General features: G+C 68.6%; 2 protein-coding genes across 6 annotated transcripts in view; one reads left to right on the top strand and one right to left on the bottom strand.

Annotated features, from left to right (window-relative positions):
• The first annotated feature begins 1131 nt into the window (after positions 1-1131).
• TRMU (tRNA mitochondrial 2-thiouridylase) lies at positions 1132-15579 on the top strand. 4 transcript variants are annotated; one of them, XM_045835163.1, is made up of 11 exons: positions 1180-1331; positions 3571-3736; positions 6167-6273; positions 8993-9115; positions 11580-11752; positions 12147-12200; positions 12282-12348; positions 13564-13664; positions 14413-14557; positions 14851-14933; positions 15176-15579. In XM_045835163.1, the coding sequence occupies exons 1-11, from the start codon at positions 1250-1252 to the stop codon at positions 15326-15328; spliced, it is 1254 nt and encodes a 417-aa protein (XP_045691119.1). In that variant the 5' UTR covers positions 1180-1249; the 3' UTR covers positions 15329-15579. The 4 variants fall into 4 exon arrangements, with proteins under 4 accessions (XP_045691120.1, XP_045691119.1, XP_045691122.1 ...); XM_045835164.1 differs by lacking the exon at positions 3571-3736 and having other exon boundaries at positions 1132-1331; XM_045835166.1 differs by lacking the exon at positions 3571-3736 and having other exon boundaries at positions 1209-1331; positions 11639-11752.
• Positions 15580-18939: 3360 nt separating this feature from the next.
• The window catches only part of CELSR1 (cadherin EGF LAG seven-pass G-type receptor 1), a 90356-nt gene continuing 87323 nt past the window's right edge, over positions 18940-21972 (bottom strand). The window contains exons 34-35 of one of the 2 annotated variants that reach the window (XM_045834779.1): positions 21605-21866; positions 18940-20953 (exon numbers count right to left, since the gene is read on the bottom strand). In XM_045834779.1, the coding sequence (XP_045690735.1) occupies positions 20929-20953; positions 21605-21866 (287 nt within the window). In that variant the 3' untranslated portion in view covers positions 18940-20928. The remainder of the gene's footprint in view (positions 20954-21604; positions 21867-21972) is intronic. The other variant, XM_045834780.1, reaches the window with a different exon arrangement.

Raw genomic sequence — 21972 nt, 5'->3', positions numbered from 1 at the left:
CACTTATGTCCGCCGGGGCCCTTGCAGACTGATTTGCATGCCCAGCTTTGGTGCTGGCCTGTCGGGCCCCTTCCTCGCTGTGTTTTCCAAACCATGTTCAAATCCCACCTGAAACCAGGCCGTGGGCCGCACCAGCAGGTTTTAGAAAGGAAAGAGAATGAAGTGAGCAAACAGTATGATTGCAAGGGTGAGACCTGTTGTGAGGTGCCTTCTTTTTCACACGTACATGTGCAGGTGGCTGTGCATTCTATCAACTGTGCCACGGTGGGTCAAAGTCAAGAAAGTTGCTGGAGTGAACCATGCCCGTATTTTGCACACGCAGACCAGTGCTTCTAGTGCCAAACCAAAGCACACAGCCCCAGTCCCACAGCACTCGGGTCTGAGCTGTGTCACCGCCCCCATCCCACCCCTGGCACGCCTCGCTGACACCACCTCCCGCTGGTCCGCCGCCAGACCTGTGCCTGCGCTGCTCTGCGCGGGTCTCCCATCAGGCCGCTCGCTCCCTTGGCTTTCATTTGCACGCCCTCCTCCACGATCCCGAGCAGGCCCAGCAACTGCTTCCCAGCTCCACTGTTTCCATCGCCCAAATCTTCCCAGCTGGCTCCTGCCAGGTCCCCTTGGCACGCACGAGTCACCTTTCACTCAGGGACAGCCACATCTCCAGCAGATGGCCCCAAGTCACCTCGGACACTGGAGCTGACTGGGCAGGCACTTCCTCCCAGGCCACCGTCCCCCAGACAGAAACGGCAGGCCCCTCACCCTCTCTCTCCCCGCCACGTGCACCCTTGCAACAGCGAGGGCTATCAAGTTCACGTCCAAATCCCTGTCTGTGTTGCCGCCGGCCCTTCCCAGAGGGCTGCCTGTCACGGCCTCCTGTCCACAGAGCAGCCACAAAAACCTTCCTCACATTTCAATGTGGTCATTCGCTCCCGTACTTGAAACCTCACCCAGCCCCAGAGGCCCAGGGCCTTTGCTCAAGGTGAGCCCCCGCCTGTTCTTCCTTCCCAGAAGGACACCCCTCCCCAAGCCAGCGCACAGAATTTAGCAGACGTGCGCGCCCGGGAGCGGACATAGGTGTGGGCGGAGGAGAGGACTCGAGAAGAGAAGCCCAGGAATGGCGGGCTGGCGGAACGCGACCCGGTGCTCATGTTTCCGGCCGGGCCCCGTCCGCAGAGCGCTGCGACGGGGGCGGGACTTCCGGCGCGGCACGGAAGCAGGAGCTACAGGGGACGAAGTTGGCGGCGCGCGGATGCTGGCGGCGCGGCACGTCGTGTGCGCCCTCTCCGGCGGCGTGGACAGCGCCGTGGCCGCGCTGCTGCTGAGGCGGAGAGGTGAGGCGGCGCCGTCGTCTCAAGAGCCCCGCGCTCCTCATCCTCCGCCTGGCCGTCGGGGCGCGCGGCCCGGCCCCCGCTGTCCGGGAGCACTTAGGCAGCCCCCGCGGCTGCCGACGCAGCGGGCGACGAAGCGCCGACCTTCGGGACGCGCCGGCGCGTGGCTGCTGGACCCCAGGCGCGGCGCCGCGGGGATGGCGCGGCGTCGCACGTCACTCGAGAAGCTGCGCGCCGCCGCCGCCGCGTAGAAAAGTCCTTGTCCTGCCGACTCCGTGCGGCGGCATCCCCATGGGCTGCCTGCTCGCTGAATGTCGTCTGTCCCCGCCGTTCCGCGGCTGGCAGACTTTTCCTGGAAAGCACTAGCGTTCCGTGCAGACATCTCAGGAGCCGAGGTCCCTTCCCTCTAAGTGCTCCGTCCGCGGGGCCCTCTCCCCGGGAGGTTGCGTCCTCTGGGTGACCGTGGCGCAGCTTCTCCCACAAGCCTCCTTGGGCGCTGGGCTCACGGAATGCAGAGTGAAGCAGGGTGCCCGACGCGGGGCCGGTTCTCTGCGAGATACCGGCGACACCTGCCGCACAGAGTTACCGGGAACTGGAGGGGGGAAGTGACCTCGTACCTGCGAGGGGTGTCCGCAGTGTCCAGCACCGATTAGGTAGTCAGAGAACATGAGTGACCGGTAGTACATGTCACTAACAACTGTAGCTTTTTTTTTTAAAGATTTTATTTATTTTTAGAGGGGAAGGGAGGGAGATAGAAACATCAATGTGCGGTTGCTGGGGATTATAGCCTGCAACCCAGGCATGTATCCTGGCTGGGAATCGAACCTGGGACACTTTGGTTCCCAGCCCACTCTCAATCCACTGAGCTACGCCAGCCAGGGCCCACAACTGTAGCTTTTATGTGAGATGTGACGACCTAAAAATGCTAAATAGGATTATAGGCCAACGGCGTTTATAATCCCAAGAAAGCGGGGATGACAGCATCACAGAGGTTGTCGTGTTTGCGCTGAGACTGGACGGAAGAGTAGGGTTTGCAGAGCGAAGCGTTTCCCAGGCCAAGGCTGACATGGGCGCAGGCAGGGGGGCGCTGGTGGGCCTGGCCCGAGGCCGGCGGAGGAGCACGCCGAGCCCTGGTTATGGAGGATGTTGCTCGTGTTATATTGCTTTCGGAGAGAGAGAACCGCCGATGCGAGAGAAGCATCGATGGGTTGCCTCCCATATGCATACCGACCTGGATCCTAGTGCCTGGACTGGATGGGGGATAGAGGTTCGAATCCGCAACCTTTTGGTCACGGGATGACGCTCCAACCAACTGAGCCACGCCCACCTGGACAAAGAGTGGGTTTTAAAGCTGCGTGTGGGTTTTAAAGTTACTCATTCTCCAAGCACTCCAAGGTCCTGTTCTGTGCTGGACGCTGGGAGGCGCTGGGGACACAGGGTTGTTTGAGGCCCCGTCCGGGGCTTGGCAGGCAGAGGGGAGGCCCTGCTGACCCGCCGGGAGGGGGTGCTCTTGCAGAGGGGGCTTTTCGTTTGGCCGAGCTTCCTTGTGGAGCCTGTATCCCCTGCAGTTCTGCGCTAACCTCGTAGAGTCCCGCGCATGAGGCGGAGCCCACTGGGAAGAGGCCGGTTTCTCACGTGGGCGGGGCTCGCGAGGACGGTGCAAGGCTGATGTGGGTCTTGCCAGTGCTCGGTTGGTTGGTTTGTCACAACGGGAAAGGGAAGAATAGGTCATAAACTACATGGAGGTAGGACGACCCTTATAATGAAATGACCAACGTTTTGTCTGATGTCTGAAGACTCAGTCTCTGCATCTTGGACGGTAGCCAGAAGTAACTTTTTAAACGAGTTCACTCTTCTAAAGACTGAGAGGCCGTTTGCATTTGCTTTGAAAAACGGTTGACTCTCTGCTCTCTGCTCACCCAGCACGCACGTGCTCCCTCTGTGCGCCGGGCGGGGGCTCGGGGATGAACCGGGCCGTCTTGCTCGTGTCCTGGAGACACAGGCACACCCTTGGGTGTGACGACAGCGTGCTGGGAGGGCGGAGGCCGACAAAGTGCTTTGGGGGGGGCAGCAGCTGGGGGGCATCTAGACCGACAGGGAGCAGCCTGCAGGGGGGCGTGAATCTGCTCTGAGGAGAGAAGCGGGGGGTGCCAGGCACAGCAGCGCACGGGGCTCAGAAACCGCCCCCGAGACTCACGTGCCCCATGTCCACTCTCCGTGGCCCCCCACCCCCACCCCCCAGGCTACCAGGTGACGGGGGTGTTCATGAAGAACTGGGACGCGCTGGAGGAGCAGGGCGAGTGCACAGCCGACAGAGACTGCGAGGACGCGTACCGGGTCTGCCGGGCCCTGGACCTCCCCTTCCACCACGTGTCCTACGTGAAGGAGTACTGGAACGACGTGTTCAGGTGCGTGAGGGCGCAGGCGCCGGCCCGCACGGCCCCCTGGGCCCTTCCCGAGCGGGGTTCTCCGGTCAGACGGGGCCAGGGCCCTCAGCGGCCCCCCGGAGCCTGTGTGGGAGGCCCGGCCCGGGGGCCCCGGCTCTGCGTCCCGTGATGGCCGCCGGCCAGCGGTCCCTCTAGTTCCTCCTGACCGTGAGACGAGGCGGCTGCCGGGGCAGAATCGGGGGAGCGGAATCGGAGTCTCCCCTGGAGGGGGCCCCTGCAGGCCGGTGACGGGGGCTCTGAGCACGAGAGTTAGCGGCCCGCTCCCCTGTGCGCCCTGAAGAGGGAACACGCGCGCGTGTGTACACACTGAAAACCGAGTGCAGTCCCGACAGTGCTCAGTGCGCGCTCCGCACCCGGCGCAGCGCTGCACCGGGGACGCGAAGGTGTGTGAGCCCTCGTCCGGTCTCCAAGGGACTTAGGGTCCAGTGCGGAGGGGGAGGTGGAGGAGGAGGAGGATGCCGCCTTCACATGAGGAAGTGGGGCATGGCACTTGGAGGGCGGTGCCGAGAGTCTGCCGGGAAGCCGCGGGTTCTGCGGGGGGTGAGGTGGGGGGTTGTTGTATCAGCTGGGGTCAGGAGGGCTTCAGGGAAGGGGGAGGCTCGCCCTGCCCTTGGAGCGGCCGAGGGGCAGAGGAGACACTGAAAGTGGGCGGCAGGAGCAGTGGTGGACAGAAGTGCCCGCTCCTTATTTGGGGGATGTGGGAAGACCCGGCTGGTCCCCGTCGAGGTGGAGGAGGGGTGCCAGGGCGGCAGTGAGGGGGGCCCTGAGCCGGCCGGGTGCCTGGGTCTGGCCACCAGGGGGCGGTGACGTGTGCGGCGCTGGGTTGTGCTTCTGGGCCAGAAAGTCCCTGGGTTCAGTCCTGGTTCTGCCTCCTCCTGTGTGGCCCTGGGCCGTTTACGAGACTTTTCTAAGCCTCAGTTTTCTCATCCTTTCATTGGGGACAGCGGGGTTGTTAAAGACTTGGATGAGATTGTGAGCACAGTGTCTGCTACGTTACTGTGTGACACGTGTAGTTTTTGTTGTTCTTGTTACTGGAAAGACGGACCGGGCAGCGGGTCGGATGACAAGCCCTCGGCGGGTCAGGGGCCAGCTCCGGCCTGGAGCCCCGGTGGCCAGGCCAGCACCCTGGGCGCACTGCTGTCACCCTCGCTGCGCTGAGCCTCCGGGGGTTAGGGGGGAGCGGGGCAGAGCATTGAGCTCCTCTCTGTGCCGCTGCCTTGGAGCTCGCGGGCGTGGAGACCGCCCTCTGCTGCCCGCCCGCCGCCACGGGCGTGGCCGTAACTGTGTCCGTGGCTCCGTCGCTCTGCTTGGAAAGCGTGCCGTGCTGCTCTGATGGCGCTCTGTGGCGCGGACCCCTCTGACTCCTGTCCTTGGAGACCCCCGGGCCTGCACCCGTCAGCGGCCAGGTGTCCCTCCCAGCAGCCGCCGCCGCATGCGTGAAGGCGGGACTCCTCTCCTGCACCCAGCAGCCGCCGGCTGGCTCGTCTGCCCTCGTGCCGCTGTGGAAACGGGTCCCAGGGCGTGCTTCTCGTGGATGGTGCGAACGTCCAACCTCTTCATCCTCTGTTTGGTGCTTGTCCCATAGACAGAGTGTCGGGGTCGGGGGTCGGGGGGCATTCAGAGAGCGCCAGACAGGGGTCCTCCCTCCAGGAGCTTGCAGTGTGACGCCGGCCGGCTGTGCAACAATCGAAACGAGGGACCGGCGTGGCGACACCATGAGGCGGTGGACACAGGAAGCAGCCCCAGTCGTGTGCACCCCTGGGCCGGGGGTGGGGTCAATGGGCGGCACAGGGCACAGCGTGCTGCAGCCACAGACGCAGGAGCTCTGGGACCCGTCGGCCTCCCCTGTTTTCGCAGTGCACATCTGGGAACGCCTTGTCGGCCCGCCTCCTCCCACGCCCGGCCGTTCCCGGGGGGCAGGGACCTGCCAGTCAGGGTGCCTCACCCGCTGGAAGCATCCGGCGGGGGCAGGGCCTTGGGAGCCTGGGGGGTCACACTGGGGGAGTGACCTGGGATCCCAGGCCAAGGTCGTGGACCGGCTGGCAGAGCCCCTGTGGGAGGGCCCCATCGGGGGAGGTGTCAGGAAGCAGGCGGGAGCGTCCCAACCCACAGTGAGCCTGCCACTGTCGTCATGGCGACGGGCCTGAACACCTTCTTTTCATCGGGGCACGTCAGTGGTTGCGGGTCCGGGGGGGCAGTGCGGCCGGCTGGAACCGTGACGTGTTGGGTGGGAACACGGAAAACCGCCATGTGCCGCAGCGCCCCCGTGTGGCGGGGAGGCGCGGTGTTGACGAGGCGAGGAGACGCGCCGGCCAGCGGGTGGTTTGCCCCGCGTGCCGTGTGAGGGCGCGCGCGCACCTGGGCGTGAAAAGTGTCTCTCCGCCCTTGCAGCGATTTCCTGAGTGAGTACGAGAAGGGGAGGACGCCCAACCCGGACATCGTCTGCAACAAGCACATCAAGTTCAAGTGCTTCTTCGATTATGCTCTGGGGAACCTCGGTAAGTAACTTGGGTTGTTTTTGGATTATCCGTTTTCTAAGAGAAAGGTGTAAGGTTTCCAGACACAGAGCCTGAACCTCGTACACAGTTTCCTCCTTCCGAAGGAAAAGGAGCAGTGAGAACGGCAGCATTCTGCGTTTCCCTGAGGAAACTTCCTGGTGATGCACGAACAGCAGGGTCGCTGGGAGGGGGGGACCCTTCCCCGCAGGCCACTCGGCTGGACGGGGGCAGGACAGCCGGGGGCAGGGGGAGCCCACCTCACAGCGTCCCGAGGAAGGAGTGCTGGGCCGCTGGCCGGGGCCCAGGGGGCCGCCCGCCCGCCCGCAGGAGCAGCTCCCGTTCCCCCGGGGCCGCGGCCAGCGGAGGCCGTGGTGGCCCCGGTGCAGGGCCCTGCGAGGGGTGTGGTGTGCAGTTCCTCGGCCACCCTCCTCTCTGCGGGTCCTGCCGAGACCTTCCTCGCTTCCAGGAGAGGCGGCTCTGCCTTTTCCCAGACCTGACCTGAGCCCGCACCAGACCCCAGCCCCGGGTCTCCGCGCTGGTGCTCGGCTCCGGAAGCCGACCGTGGGGCGATGGCCCTGCTGCCGCGGACGTCCGCTCGGCGGAGGTTTTACCCCTGCGTTTCTGCGTTCTCGCCTCCGTCTGCCCGCTGGGGCCGCCCCACCCCTCCCACTGCCCGTCCCGATGCTGACTCGCGTGCTCAGACTGCCCTTGGGTGTGGCTGCTGCCCACGCCCGGCTCTCCGTCCCATCTCCTGCCGTCGTGGTCGCCGCCAGAGCTCCCTGAGCGGCGCCACTGGCCTCTCGGTCTGTTCTGTCCCACCGCGGCTGCCCTGCCGCGCCTGGCCACACACCAGGGACCCAGTGGTGGTGCCCCAGGGCCGTCGGCACCTCGTGCGGTCAGCGCCTGCGTGGCCCAGGTGGGGGCGGAGGGAGGAGGCCGGCAGATCAGATGTGGGTGACCTGGGCCGAGCCGTGGGGACGGAAGGTCGGCTCGTGGAGGCAGGGAGTGAAGACAGGCAAAAAGGAAGATTGAAAAGTCCCGACAAACCCGAGTGTCGGACGAGCTTCAGGAACGGGGAACTGAGCAGAGGGAAGCGCAGCCTCGGGTCAGCACGGCCCCTCGTCCCAGACGGGGGGGGGGTCCGGGGCTGTGGCCCCGCCCGTGCCAGTCGTCCCCCACCGCGGCCTTAGTGCGCCCTGTGGCCCCAGGGCACCTGGGGCGGGCGGCGGCCCCGCTGGGCTCTGCCCTGGGCGGGCCACGTCTGCTGGGCCCCGTTCCGTTCCGGCGATCCAGGAGGAGGGACAGGCTCGGGGGTGGGGATCGATCGGGGTGGACTTGAGCGAGTCTGCACTAGGGCCAGCCGTGAGCCGTGGGACCGCTGGGGTCATCACAGCAGAGCGCGAGTGTGTGACCCGGAGGGCGGGCCTGCCGCGTGCAGAAGACAGGTCGCACCCAGGAGGCACAGACAGCTGGTTGGTGTGTGGGGGGGTGCTCGCCTTTGGAGAGCGTGGTGCCCCCCTTGATCCGGCAGAGAGCCCCAGGTGGCCGTCTGTCTCGGGCTCTGGAAGGAGCTGCTGCCGTGCGAGCGTCCCCGCCTGAACTCCCTGCAGGAGCGGCGCTCACGGGCTGGACACGGACGCTGGACGCCCGGGGCCCCAGGGCTGCGCGCGGAGGGCCCCGGCGCCACCCACAGCACCCGCGGCTGTTCCGCAGGGTCCCTCCCTGCTGGAGGGGCAGCCGGGCGGGAAGCGTGCCCCCTCCTGAACGTCCCGTTCGGACAGCTCCCTCCTCCGCCTGCAGGTCGCCCCTCTGTGCCTGTCTCACGCCGGGCTGGTGGGCTGGTTCGGTGAGCGCCGGGTCCCGGCGCTGGGCAGCTGGCACTCCCGCACGGTGAGGGGCCTGTGGGCACCCGGGCGGGAGCTCGCCCTTCCTGCGTAACGCAGAAAAGGACCCGAACGTGCGGGCGGCCCCTCACCGTGGCAGCGGTGGCAGTCACCGCGACCGTGCGGATGGGGTTCGAGCGCGGCTGTTCAGTGTCGCCCGCCGGCCTCCGCCCGCCCCGCCCACGCTCCTAAAGGGGATTTCAGACCCCAGCGCTGCTGGGGAGGGCTCTGGATCGAGGGAGGGGCTTCGGGGCGACTTTCCCCCATCTCTCTCCGCCCATCTGAAGAGCGGGGCCCCAGGCTGTGTGTGCTTCTCCCCAGAGTCACACGCACTGTCTGTGTGCTGTCCGTGTGCTGTGCACGCCCGTGTGAGCGGCGCCGGCACAGCGGCAGGCGCGGTGGCAGTGGCGTTGTGGTGGACTGCCTGCAGGGCTGGAGCGGGCAGGCGCGCGGGTGCGGGCACGCGGGACCCAGCTCCTCCTCGTGCGGTTGTTCACGCGTTGTCGCAGTCTTTGCGTCACGACTGCACACGTCCGCTCGCCGGCCCCCGTGCTGTCCTGGCGCGGAGCGTGGTGGCCGTCCACGGTCTGTCCTTGGTAACCTAAGAAACACGGGACTTCACGCTCCTAAATCTTTGCGGGTGCATCTGACTATTTCCAAAGCCGGCCCGAAGGCATGAACACGTAGGGACTTTCGAGAGGTCCGTGAAGACGCGGCGACACCTCGGGGCAGCGCCGTGTCGCTCGGCGCGCGGAGGTGAAGGGCGCTGGGGCCGGCGTGGCCGGCGCGGCTGGTGGACGCGAGCCGGAAACCTGATGTGTGTCTCCGCCTCTCAGGAGCCGACGCGGTCGCCACGGGCCACTATGCGAGGACCTCGCTGGAGGACGAAGAGGTCTTCCAGCAGAAGCACGTCCGCAGGCCGGAAGGGCTTTTCCGGAACCGGTTCGAGGTTAGAAATGGTGAGCAGGAGCGCCGGGCCGGGGCTCGCTGTCCGTGGGTGCCGGAGCACTCGGAGCGGCGGCGGAGGGCCGTCGCGGGAGCACGCCCGCCGGACCCCTGTGGGCTCCAGGCGAGCCTGCGCGGCCGAGCCCGGGTGCCGGGGGGGTCCTCTGCCCCGGGGACCTGCACTCGGGCAGGGCAGGGGCCCTGAGTCGTGATTCGTACCCCGCGGCAGGCACTGTGAGCTGGCGATCCGCAGGCCCCCCAGCATCCGGGGGAGTATTTGACAGCGGTAATTGGGGTGCCGCAGGCCCTGTTATGACTCCCGGGGCGTCCAGGGCTTGAGAGCATGGGGCCTCGAGTGTGGCCCGGCCGTCACAGCAGCGGCCCGGCGGCCAGGCCTGGAGCCCTGTTGCACGTCGGTCTGTCGGTGTCCAGGGGCGGGTGCCACTTTCCAGGACAAACACACACTCCGGGCAGCGGGCCGGGGAGCTGCTGGCTGGTCCTCATGCTCACCTGGGTGTGGAAGAGTTCAGGGTCACGTCACGTCTAAGGGAAGGGCAGATGGGCTTGGAGCTGCGTCTGTGTGAGGCGTTCACATGGCTGTCGGGCTGGGGAGGGTTCGCACTTCCACACTCGGCTGCCTGGCCTCACCCCGCCGCCCCCGGCCCCCGCCCCCCCCCAGGCATCACATGCATGTGCACTGCTCTCCTCCTCCCGGCAGTGTCAGGCAGTGCACCCCGCCCCCGCCCTGCCAACGGGGAAGGAGGCTTGGGTGGTGTCACTCGGTGCAGTGCCCCCGAGGGCAGGCCTGGCTCCCAGCCCCGTGCTGCAGGGCTCCGCCACCCGGGCTCCTTCTGCTGACCGGGCCTGCGGGGGGTCCTGTCCTCTCTGTCCCCAGCCGATGTGCTGGCCGCAGCCGTCGTGCAGTGGGCACTTCGTCACAGGAGTCCCGAGTGTGGCCACGGTCACTCGGCTCCCTGTCCCTTTGCCCGCTCCCCCCTTCCCCCGGCAGAGGGTGCAAGCTGCCCCCCAGGGCCCGGAGGTTCCCCCTGCCCGGGAGACACACACGTTTGCCTGGGCTCTGCGGCGTGGTGAGACGCCGCGCTGCTGTCTTTGTTCCCAGGCACGCCGCAGCTTTTCATTTCGCTCTCCCTCGGTTGCCCTGGAGACCGGACTAGGGCCTCTGGGCCGGGGCCCTGGGGAGAGCTCACGGGTGGCAGAGCACCCGGCCCCTCGCTCAGCCGGCCCACAGCAGGGACTCCGGGCCGCGGCCGTGTGTCCAAACAGACCCCCGCACCTGTACAGGTGGTGGTGGCGCTGCGGGTCCGCAGCAGCAGAGGTGCAGGAACAGAGCCCCCGGCACGAGCGGCCGCGCCAAGAGCTGCTGCTTTTCTGCAGGCTGGGCTGCCGGCGCTGGGCCCCAGGCAGCCGACTCCGAGCTCCTTCACCGCGACTCAGAACCGCGGGGAAGTGCACACCGGTTTGAGCACCGGAGGCGCTCACACGCATGGGGCCTGGGCGGCCTCGGCTTTGGGACCAGAGGCGTTGGGCCCGTGGCCCGAGGGCGGGCTGGCTGGCTGGGCTCGCCTCTCCCCTGCGCCTGGATCGGCGCTCCGCACCCGAACAGCGGTGGACTGGAAGTCGGGTGGGCAGCTCCGTTCTCCGCCCGGCCGCCCTCTGCCTGCCCTGTCCGGCCAGCCATTTTCGTCATCTGAGCCCCAGTCTCCTGGTCGGTGAGCTGGGGGTGATCCCACCCACACAGCTCGCGTGAGACCCAGCGGCCGGGTCAGGGTGGAGCGTGTGAGCCTCCCACAGAGCGTGGGCATGCGTGTGGCGTGCTCTGGGCACAGCCTGTCCCGGCTCCTCAGCGGAGGTCTGAGAGGTGCTGGAGGAAGATGCGAGGCTGAGACCGCGCTGGGGGTTGCCGCGGGCTGCGGGCCTCCCGGGGTCCCGACGGCGGTAGGCCTGGCAGTTCTGTCCCGGGCCAGGCAGGGCTGGCCTGGCCCAGAGCAGGGACAGGGTCTCTTCTCCGATCCCTGCTCCCGGGAGCCGAGATCTGACGGGTGCTCACCCGGGAAGGAAAGGCGGGTGGCGTCCCCGCCTCGAGGGACTGTTTTTCCTGGGAGCCACACCCGGAAGTGAGTCCCTGCGCACGGTGTGGCTCCGCACCCCGAGGTTGCCGGGGGGCAGCGGGCCGCCCGGGCCTGTGAGCTGGCCGGTCCCCTTAGACTGATGGTGACTGGACGCTCCGTCCATGGAGACGCCGCCCTCCGGAGCGCGGGCCGGAGGGAACCTCCCCGTGGCGCCCGTCGCCCGTCCGGTTCCAGCAGCAGGTGCATCGGGAGGGAGGCGCCCCTGCAGCCGCCGCGGGGCCCCTCCGGGCCGCGGTCAGGCGGGGCGTGCTGCAGTGCGGGGGTGCGCCGGAGCGCGGGGCCCGGCCCCTCCGCCCGCACAACGTCTCCTGTTCTTCCCTCTTGGCAGCGGTGCAGCTCCTCCAGGCAGCCGACAGCCTTAAAGACCAGACCTTCTTTCTCAGCCAGGTTTCCCAGGAGGCCCTGAGGAGAACCCTCTTCCCTCTGGGGGGGCTAACCAAAGATTTTGTAAAGAAAATAGCCGCTGAGAACGGACTCCAGCACGTGCTGCAGAGGAAGGAGGTAGGACGGGGCGGCGCTGGGCCCACGGCACCAGGGCCCCCCAGCAGCAGCAGCAGCGGCAGGCCTGTGCCCTCCCCTGCCCAGCTCGGCCCCTCGGGGTGGGTGGCTTCCCCAGCAGCTCTGGCAGCTCCTGGGGGTGCCGCTGCCCCAGCTGCCGGGAGGGAGCCAGGAGGGAGCCAGGGGGTCGGGCCTGGGCCCTGAGACCCTGGGGAGGAGCCACTGGGCCTGCACCGACCCCGTTTCGGTCGCTGGCCTGGGGCCGGGAGGCCCTGTGGCTCCCGGGCGAGGCTCGGGGGCGGGAGGGGCCACAGGGCCCCAGTGGAGCGGGCGAGGGCCCTTGGGGGCGGCCCCTGGCCCCCACTGGGCTCACAGCACGGTGTCCCCCTCCCTCCAGAGCATGGGCGTCTGCTTTGTTGGCAAGAGAAACTTTGAGAACTTCATCCTCCAGGTGAGCGCTGAGCCGGGCAGGGCGGGCCGGGTCCAGCCTGGGCTGGGTCGGCCGGCTGACGGCGTGCCGCCTGTCTTCCAGTACCTGCAGCCGCGGCCCGGCCGGTTCGTCTCCATAGAAGATGGCCGAGTCCTGGGAGCGCACAAAGGTGAGACGCACCTCGGCTGCCTGGCCCCGTAAACCCGGAGTTGGGGGGCGCGGGCAGCCCGGAGAGTTCGGGCAGAGGTCCGCCGCCCCGTCCACGTTTGCCGGGAGTCAGAGTGGGCGGCGGGACCAGACGTGGACGAGACAGGACGGTGGGGGCGCAGCAGGAGCCTTCACGGGGGCGTGTGCGGTGCAGGAGGCGGCCTCCCTCCCGGCACTGCAGCCAGGAGAGAAGGGGGCCGCCCGACTCGGGAAGACCCCGCCCTCTGGGCTGCGGGTTGGGCCTCTGCAGCAGGACTGTGCGCCCTGCAGAGAGGACACCACTGGTGGCGGGGGGGGGGGGCCTGCCTCAAGGACGGTGCGAAGCGATGGCGTCGGGTGTCCTGTGTGGCGGGGGCTGCTCCCTCCTCGGCAGACGGGGTTGGGCACCGTGAGCCTGCGGGGGGAGGCCGGGACGGAGACCGGCCAGGGCAGGGCTCACAGACCGGCGGGAAGGCAGCTCGGGCGGGGGAGCGGCCGGGCTGCGTCCCTGGGGCCTGAGGCGTGGGTGCGTCCAAACCTGAGGGGCGCCTGGCCGGCCGGGAAATCAGGGCCGCGTGCTGCTCGGACACGGGCGGCCCTGCAGACAGTTGGCCTTTGGACCCCCACCTCGGTTCGGGCAGGCAGCTTCCCCCAGGGGAGCGGGGCCTAGATGTCCCAGCTCCCAGAGCGCCGGGCATCTCCTAGACGGGAGGAGGAGTGGGCGCTTTGCTGGGGACGGGACTGCAGGTGCCCCCGCTGCCATGGCTCCGGGTGTACTGAAGGGGGTGCCCCGACTCCCGCAGCAGCCTGTGCCTGCGGGTGTCATTCCGGGGAGGGGACAAAGGGGGTGGCCTCGCCACCCGGTCTCGTGATGTTTGTTGAGGGGTGGCGCCCAGTGGCAGTCCCAGCCCCCCTGTGGTTAGTGCACGGGCGGGGGCACACCTGTGAGACCCACAGCTGCACCCGGGGTTCGGCGGGGAGGCTCCCGCGGCCTCCGACAGGGCACTTGGCCAGCTGCTCATGGTCCCACAGCTGCTTCTAGCGGGGTGCCAGGGACACGGCCCAGGTGTGGGGGACACGCCCGGGCAGAGGCAGTGGCCCAGAGAGGCCCCTGCCCGCTGCCCCCCGCCCTGGCCCCACCCCAGGGTGCGGGGTTGCAGACGGGTCCCGCCCACCTCGCTGACGACTGTCTCCGCAGGCTGGTTCCTGTTCACTCTGGGCCAGAGGGCCAACATAGGCGGCCTGCGCGAGCCCTGGTACGTGGTGGAGAAGGACGGCGCCACGGGCGACGTGTTCGTGGTGAGCGGGGCGGCCTGCCGGGCGGGCGGGCGGGGCCGTGGGCTGGGACGTGCGGGCGGGGCGTGTGCGTGCGCAGGGGCTGCTGTTGCGCTGGGGCTCGCCGCGCCCTCCTCGGGCAGCTCCTGGGGACGGTGTCGGGGTCCCCCTGGGCTCTCGCCGTCCGGGTCACTCTGCTAACCGCCCCGTGGTCCCTGGGAACGGGTGCTGGCCCTCTGTGTTTACAGAAGGGGCGGGGCTCGGAGGTGAGTCCGTGTACGCAGGCCCCGTGTGGGGCAGGCAGCCCAGCCTGGGCGTGCCCGTGGCTCCTCGGAGCCCGAGAGCTTCGCATCCCACAGGGGTGCTCGACCCCCCACATGCTTGTCCCCGTGCGGGTCTCCCTGCTGCTGGGTCCTGCCCCGAGGGGAGGCTCGCTAGGTCCCAGGGGGCTGGCCGCTTGGAGGTGGACCACCCCGCCAGCCTGCACCCAGCACGGTCCGCCTGGCCTCCCCGGCCGCTGGGCTGGGTGGGACCCCCGAATGGGGGGGGCCTGTGCCCCAGGCAGGCTGTGGGGGGTGGGGGGAGACTGACTGGGAGGAGGGGCGCTGAGTGGTGAGGCCACAGGCCCGGAGCGCAGCAGCTTGCCGAGGCACTGTAACCTGTGCCCCGGTTTTCTGCTCTGCAAAACCGGGGTCACAGGGTTACCGGGGGACAGCGAGGTGGCTCAGGGCTGCAGGGCGTCACCGCCTCCCCGCCCCGCCCCGCCCCGCAGGCCCCCCGCACGGACCACCCGGCCCTGTACAGGGACCTGCTGCGCACCGGCCGCGTGCACTGGATCGCCGAGGAGCCGCCCGCTGCCCTGGTCCGGGACAAGATGATGGAGTGCCACTTCCGCTTCCGCCACCAGATGGCGCTAGGTGACTGAGCGGGAGGGATCTGGCCACAGGGGCCAGGTTTGGGCCGGCCTGGGCAGTGAGACCTGGGGCAGCGGGCCGTGGTGTGGTCATGTGATACGGTCCCCCACTTCCCTCTGCCCATGTGGGCGACAGGCCTGGGAGGCCCGGCTCAGCTTTCTCCTTCCCGGATGTGGGCGGGTCCCGGGAGGTCAGCGGGGGGCTGCGGGTCCAGGCGGGGTGGGCCTGTGGCCCGTGACCTGGGCAGACCTCACGGGCCAGGCCAGCTCCCCTCCAAGGGCCCTCTCCCCCCGCAGTGCCCTGCGTGCTGACCCTCAATCAGGACGGCACCGTGTGGGTGACGGCCGTGAAGGCTGTGCGGGCCCTCGCCCTGGGGCAGGTGAGTGACTGGGGGTGCCCCCGGGGGGCCCCCGGACCAGCGAGTGGGCGGTGGCCAGAGGGCTCCCTGCCCGAAGGGGGACAGGTCACTTCCCCGGAGCACCTGGTTCCCGGCGGGGCAGAGGGGGTGTGGGTGCTCAGGTCCCGCCTCCCCGGGAGCAGGGACCGGTCTGGGAGAGGAAGCATGTGTGTGTGTGTCACAACCCCCCGCCCGGCCCCGGTGACACGGCCCCTCCCCCGCAGTTCGCCGTGTTTTACCGCGGGGGCGAGTGCCTGGGCAGCGGGAAGATCCTGCGCCTGGGGCCGTCCGCCTACACCCTGCAGCGAGGCCGGGGCCAGCCCGCAGCCGCCACGGAGGGCCCCGGCGATGGCCCGGCCTCCAGCCCCGAGACCTGAGCGCCAGAGCAGACATGGAGGAGGAGAGCCTGGGGCACCGGGCAGCCGGGGGCTCGGCCCTGCTGCAACCAGGGGGCCCGGCCGGGTCTGCTGCCCCTGAGGGCTGGGAGGACTTGCCCACGTGGATTCCGTCCCAGGTGCCCCTTCCACAGGGCTCCGCGTCCCTACCCCCGGGGGAGTTTCCACCCCGGAGCACCTGCAGGGGCCGGGGGGGCTGCAGGGACAGTGTTGAATAAAATTTCTGTCCGGCACGTGGAGTTTGCCAGCAGCCTCTTGCGGCACCGGGTGGGCAGGAGGCGGGTGGGGAGGCCAGGGCCGCACACACTCGGGACTGGCCGCGGGTCGGCTGGGAGACCACCCTTAAGCCTGGCGCCATGCCCCCCCAGCCTGGGGCAAGGGGCTTGCAGGTGCTGGGCCCCGCGGCCCCACAGGTGGCTCGGGGTGGTCCTGTGTGGGGGGACAGGCCATGGTGTGGCGGAGCGTTGAGAGCAGGCACCAAGTGGGACCGACAGCCGGGTGCCAGCCCAACCCCAATGCCTGGGTCTAAGGACCCCCGCCCCGGCCCACCCCCAGAGCCCCACACGGGCTGGGCCCCTGACAGGGCAGGGCCCGCAGAGGAGCCTCTCCCCCGTCCCTCCCCGAGGTCAGACTGGAGGGCGAGGCTGCTACCTGCGGAGCTGAAGCCCCTCCCCCGACACCCCAGGCCCGCTGTGCCCCAGCCCCTTCCACTCGGGCCTCACCCAGCAGGGCTTCCCGAGGGTGGGCAGTGGGCCAGAGCCTCCCCCCCGTGGTTTCCAAGCCGGTTGCTGCGGCGCTCCCGGTGAGGACGGCCGGGGCGGCCGAGGGGAGGGCTCAGGCTGCCGCAGCCCCACAGCCTGCTACTGGGCCGGGGGTGCCCCGCTCTGTGCCGGCGGGGGGCAGGCACAGCTTGGCGTCCGCTTCCCACAGCGTGCTGGGCGGTGGGGATTGGGCGGCCAGCAGTGGCCACGGTCCCCGGGGACCGTCCGCCAGCGTGCAGGCCGGGACTCAACGCTGCCTTTGTTCCGCCAGCGCGGGGCCCAGGGTGCCGCCCGGGCTCAGGTTTCCCGGCTCGCCGCCCTGGCAACGGAGGGCTGAGCGGCTGCCCCCGTCCAGGAGCCTCCAGGGTGCCCACCCTGCTCGCTGCACGGCCGACCTCAGAGCCGTGGGAGCGGGAGGGTGGGGTGCCCTTCCAGCCTTGGAGGGCTCTGCCTCCAGCCTGCCGGGCCAGCCGGCGGAGCACGGTGGAAGGAGGGGCCCAGGCCTGCCACTGCCCCCAGGCCCTCCGGGCCTCCCCCGTGGCTGGTGCCGGGCAGCCTCTCAGCCGGCAGTGCCGCCCACTCTCTACCGGGCACCGCAGCCTCCCTGTGCCCCTCAGACAGCCCACCGGGCCCTGCTCAGGGAGCCTTAGCAGCTGCTGTCCGCCAGAGGGCGCCGTTGGGCCAAGAGCGTCGCTGGGCCCTGCAGCTCCTGAGCTGGGCCTGCAGGTGACCTTAGGGAGACCCTGGGCAGGCTGGAGGGGCTGGGGCCGAAAGGGGGACCTGGGCCCCCCAGCTGCCACGCCACCACCTCCTGGCACCCACTGGTGTGAGCAGGGAAGATCTGGGGAAGCACTCCGGTTCAGAGCTGATGCGGAGAGGGTTGCCCCGCACCCCGGCCCATTTCCAGAGTGTTCTCAGGCAGGCGGACCCTGGGGCTGCACCCGGAAGGCCCCTCCCCGGCCCCCCACCAGCACCGAGCCCCGGCCTGTGTCCTGCCGGCGCCCACGGCCCCAGAGCGAGCCCAGGTGTCTCAGTGACCCTGGTCTGTGGAGGGGGTGGGGAGCGGGGCAGGCCACAGCTGGGACCGCGGAGGCAGCCGGGCCGGGGACTGGGCCGCTTCCGGGGTGGCGGGGCTCGGCGTGGTGCCGGTGTGTGGACCGGACCGCGTTACGGGGTCTGGTTCGGTCTCGGTCCCGCTCGTCCGCAGCGGCCCTGTCCGAGGCCGTGGGTGCGCTGTGTCCACACAGGGACGCCCAGCCCGGCTGATGCCCCCCCTCTGCCAGGCCGCCCCCGCCCGGGTCCATCCATGTCTTCCCAGCGAGCAGGGCTTCGGGGTGAGAGCTAGCCGGCCCCGCACACTGCTGAGCGAGCCCTCTGGCCAGCGAGCGTCAGCAGGTGGTGGGGGAGAAGCAAAACTTGAGTGAGCTGTGGGAGGGTCCCTTTTTCTTCTTCCCAGATTCTGGGGCTGTGGGGACAGCATCCGGGAGGGCCCCCACGAGAGGCCTGGGAAAAGGGGGCCCTGTAGGCTGTTCCGTGCGGGGGACCCAGGTTTTTCTCTTTGCTCTAATTCCCCCGAGCGCAGCCCCAGCTGGGGGAAGTAAAGTGGGTGTCGGCGCAGGTGGCGAGGACTCCGGAGGAGCCCCACCTGTGGCCCACGGGCCCAGACCGGGCCTCGGGCGTGCACGAGAGGGAAGTCCCGGGGGGGTGCTGCAGGAGTGGGCCCCCTTGTTTCCGTGTGCGCTGGCTTACCCCCGAGTTGGGGCATGCGGAGCAGCTTATAAGATGCTTTGAGACCCGAACTGTGACCAGAAACGACCCCCCACCCCAGACCCGGTGCGCGGCAGGCAGGCAGGCAGGCGGGCCGGGCCGAGCTAAGCCTGCGGTCTGAACCCACCGGCGGTTCACTGCTGCCGCGAGCAGAGCGATGGCACCTGCCGGAGGGCTCCGAGGACCGAGTCCCATGGCGTTCAAGGTGCCGGCCGAGGGCTCGCTCCGGGGTCAGGCGGCGCATGAGGAGCCAGGAAGAAGCCAAGCGAGGGGCGCCAGGTTCCCGCCCCCGGGAGACCCAGGCGTGCGTTAGGTTGTCGGACGTGAGAGCGGCTGTTGGGGCCGGGCCCACGCCTCGCGGGCGGACGCTCCAGAACCGCGAGGAGAGCCGGGCGTCCTCAGCCGGGGAGCCCAGCGGGGGTTTCGGGGCCCAGGCTGGCGACGGCTGAAGTCCAATATTCGGGGTGGGCTCAGCAGGGCAGAGGGGTGGAGGGACACGCCAGTGAATACGCAGATTGGTCACCAGGAGTGAGAACAGTCCGAAAGGCAGGCCCTCGCTGGCGTGGCTCGGTGGATGGAGCACCGGCCTGCAAACCAAAGGGTCACCGGTTCCATTCCCGGTCAGGGTACACGCCGGGGTTATGGGCCAGGTCCCGGTAGGGGGCATGGGAGAGGCCACCAAACGTCGATGTTTCTATCCCTCTCTTTCTCCTTTCCTTCCCCTCTCTGTGAAAATCTTAAAAAAAAAAAAGTGGAGCAGAAAAGCAGATGAAAAGAGCCCCAGGGGTGGTACTGTCAATACCAGCGGCCTGACAGTTGTCCCTGGTCTCCGGGAGGACAGGAGAGGTGCAGGGGAAAACACTGAAATAAAAGCTCTGGGCAGCATTCCCCAGCTGGGCAAGAGGTGCACATTCGGAGTCCTCAGGAACCTCCGGGGAGCACGAACCGGGTTCCAGCCCAGCCCCGCGCCCCCGGGCCTGCCGTCAGCACCCTGCCCGGTCCCTTCCACGGCGGCCCTGGGGTGGGGGGGGGGCAGGCGCGGGGGGAGACCAGCCCAGCAGAGGCACAGATTCAAAAAATCTTAATTTATTGTAGACATTTTTCTCATTGGTGATGTAATTCCAGTGTTCTGAACATTAATAAATATACATTTTCTTAAAAAACAAAAAATCCTCCAGTGTCTGAGCTCTTAGAGTCTTGTCACAAAAATAGGTTTACATCTTTCCTGTCTTCGTGAAACTGACCGGTTTCTTTTCCGGTAACAATTCTATTGAGTGAAAAACTACACCCCAAGAGGCACAACCCACGACAACGGAGAGTTCAAAGACTCAAACACACAAAAACCTGCTGGTACTCAGGAGACACCCCACGGGCGGCGAACGCGGAGGCACCGCCGTCCCGTGTCTGCGGAAGGCCGCGCACCTGCCCAGGCACGTGTGCGGTCCACGGGGGCAGGCGGCCAGGTCTGGCTTCACCTGTGCTCTACACGTGTGTCCACTCACACGGCCCGGGACCCGCTCACATTCTCGTCAGACGACCGCGGGGCGGGGCCGGGGTCTCCTCCTGACTGGGGGAGGCTCCCATTGGAAGCAGCTGTGCTGGCCGTTTTTATTTGGGCACCTGACTCGAACCACAAAGAAAACACTGAAATAAAACGCGTCTGAAGGACGCTGGGCCCCGTTCCACAGCCCCTCGGGCCACGCTGGGCCGCCCGCCCGCCGTGGGACGGTGGCAGCTGCTCCTTGGTGTGCGTTTCCAGAGACAGCTCAGCAGCCACCGAGAGGGCAGCGGCGGCGGCTTTGTCTCGCTGCACAATTGGCCGTTTGAAGTGAAATGAAGTAATTGGTCAGACGGGGTGGGGGGTAGCCCAGGCTGCCTGCAGAGCCTTGGCGTCTCACGGAGCCGGGGACTTGGCAGGAAGGAATGTGACATCCTGGAAGGCCTCGTCCCTCCTCCTGAATCAGGGACGTGTGTGCACGGTTTGAAATGCCACCGCGGTCAGGAGCAGAGGGTCCATGGGGCCCCCCGCCTGCAGAACCGGGCCCTGGGCAGGGGGCCAGGGAGGCCGAGTGAGAGGTGCAGCCAGGGGAGGCCCAGCGGGACGGTCCCGGCCGTGTGACGCCTGCACTCCACGCCGTGGGGCTCCGAGAGTCCTGCCCCGGCCAGAGCGCCCCATCTGGGATCCACGGCGGCCTCCCAGCCACAGACGCTCGGCGAACTCGGGCTGCGCGGGTGACACCCGAGGCCCCTTGCTTGGCGGGGGAAGCAGCCGAGGGACCTCTGCCTGCAGCCTGGTCCAGTTTCTTTCCCAACACCCTCACCCTGGATTTGCTGGGGCACCAGACGCATCCTCGCATGGCAGGTTCAAGGACCACTGTGCCCCCTGCCCTGTGCAGATGACCCCGCGAGACCACTGCACGGTCCCCCGGCACCCGCAGTCAATACAGACACAAAATGCAGACGGGTCTCTGCCTTCTCACAGTTCCCTCGGACCCACAAAAGCACCTACTACGCCTGCTCCACGGGGGTGGGGGGACAGCAACCTGCTTTACGACAAGGCATGCCTTCCTAGCAGGCTGCTCAGCGCACCCTGCTGGCCGGGGGCCCCAACTGCAGGGAGGTGCCCACACGGGCGGGCGGGTGGCCGGGCTCCGCTCCTCCGTCTGTGCCTGGCGTCCCCAGACCCCAGCAAGCCCGGCCTGGGGGTCCCTCGCATGCACGGCCAGCTCGGCCCCGCTGGCCCTGGTGCTGAGCCCTCCCCTGGTGAGGCCGGCGCACGGCTTTGGCTCCGTCCGCAGTCCGAGGAAACAGCCGTGCTGGCCCGGGAGTCCATGCCCCCTCGTGCCTGTGGCCTTTGGCACTTGTCACAGCGTCGATGGCCCCGAGCCCCCGGAGCAGCCCAGGGGTCAGGCCTGGGGCTGCCACGTCAGAGACCCCCAGGGCCTGCTTCACTGTCCCAGCGGCGGCCCCTCGGGCCCCACGGTCCAAGGGCGCCACGACGCAGCCCAGAGGCCTGGGCGGAGGTGAGGGCCGGTCTCACGGTTTCCTGATGGTTCAAATTGAAGTTTCGTTACTGCCTCTGCGCGTGGGAAGAAGCCACCAGGCAGGTGGAGGGTCAGCAGGGTGGCCTCTGCCCCCAGGAAGCCCAGGGCTGGGCCAGGTCCCACGTCACGTAAGGGCAGCACCCCCCACTCCAGGGACCGGGGCTCCCCAGGGGGCCCCTGGGAGTGCAAGACCGTGTGTGTGCGGACAGCTACCCCGGCAGGAGGCGGGACAGGGGTGGCCGGGCCTGCACCCCGACCGCCAGGGCCCGTCCGAGCGCCCACGGAGCTGGCCTGGCACCCAAACTCGCTCTTCCTTCACTAGGAAGGCGCCCCTTCTGCCCCGCCCTCAGGGTCTGTAGAAGGGAGGGGCCGAGGGGACAGGTCAGCAGCTGGTCTGCAGCCTGTCACCCCCTGAACCTCAGTCCCCACGGCCATAAAATGGGGCAGTCACCACCCCGGCCGCCCAGGACAGAAGTCTGCCCACCTCTGGTCAGTTCCTGGACCCGCACCGGAGCCCGAGGCTGGGGCCCTCCCACCGAGGTAACCCCGCCCCCCGGCGGCCCCTGGGCCCCTGTGCCTGGGCGCCCGGCTCTCAGCCGCAGTGCTCAGGCCGCTGACCGCTGACCGCTGACCCTGGACGGCGCGCAAAGGGAAGGCTGGCTGGCGGCCGTCCCGCTGCTACTCACTCCGAGTCCGAGCCGTGGGCCGGGGCGCTCCCGGCGCGCACGTTCATGGCTACCCCGTTGAGGTGCTCGCGCCCGGGCTCCCGCCGCGGGTTCTTGACGGTGATGGCGCCGTCGGGGCCGTGCACGCCGTCGCTGGAGCCCAGGGAGGACGAGCGCGAGGACGCGGGGCTCTGCTCGCACTCGGCCAGCTTCTCCCGGAGCCGCGACTTCAGGGTCTTCTCCGTCAGCGGCGGCGGGTAGGTGACTTTGTTTTTCAAGATGCCTGGGAGGCGGGGCATTGAGAGGGGGACGGGCGGTCAGGCTGACCCGCGGGCTGCGGCGGGCTTGGTGGGGGTGTGGGGCGGGGGACGATTCCTGGGGGTCCCGGA

The sequence above is a fragment of the Phyllostomus hastatus genome, unplaced genomic scaffold (assembly GCF_019186645.2).
Source record: "Phyllostomus hastatus isolate PE091 unplaced genomic scaffold, TTU_PhHast_1.1 phas_contig_198, whole genome shotgun sequence".
In the NCBI taxonomy this organism is placed as follows: domain Eukaryota; kingdom Metazoa; phylum Chordata; class Mammalia; order Chiroptera; family Phyllostomidae; genus Phyllostomus; species Phyllostomus hastatus.
This window is presented reverse-complemented; position numbering and strand designations above follow the sequence as displayed.

Excerpts from the sequence above, each read along its gene's own strand:
- TRMU (XM_045835163.1), top strand. The coding sequence starts at position 1,250 with ATGCTGGCGGCGCGGCACGTCGTGTGCGCCCTCTCCGGCGGCGTGGAC. Across the intron at positions 13,665-14,412 it reads CCACGGGCGACGTGTTCGTG|GCCCCCCGCACGGACCACCC; the intron begins GTGAGCGGGGCG and ends CCCGCCCCGCAG. Across the intron at positions 14,558-14,850 it reads CCGCCACCAGATGGCGCTAG|TGCCCTGCGTGCTGACCCTC; the intron begins GTGACTGAGCGG and ends CTCCCCCCGCAG.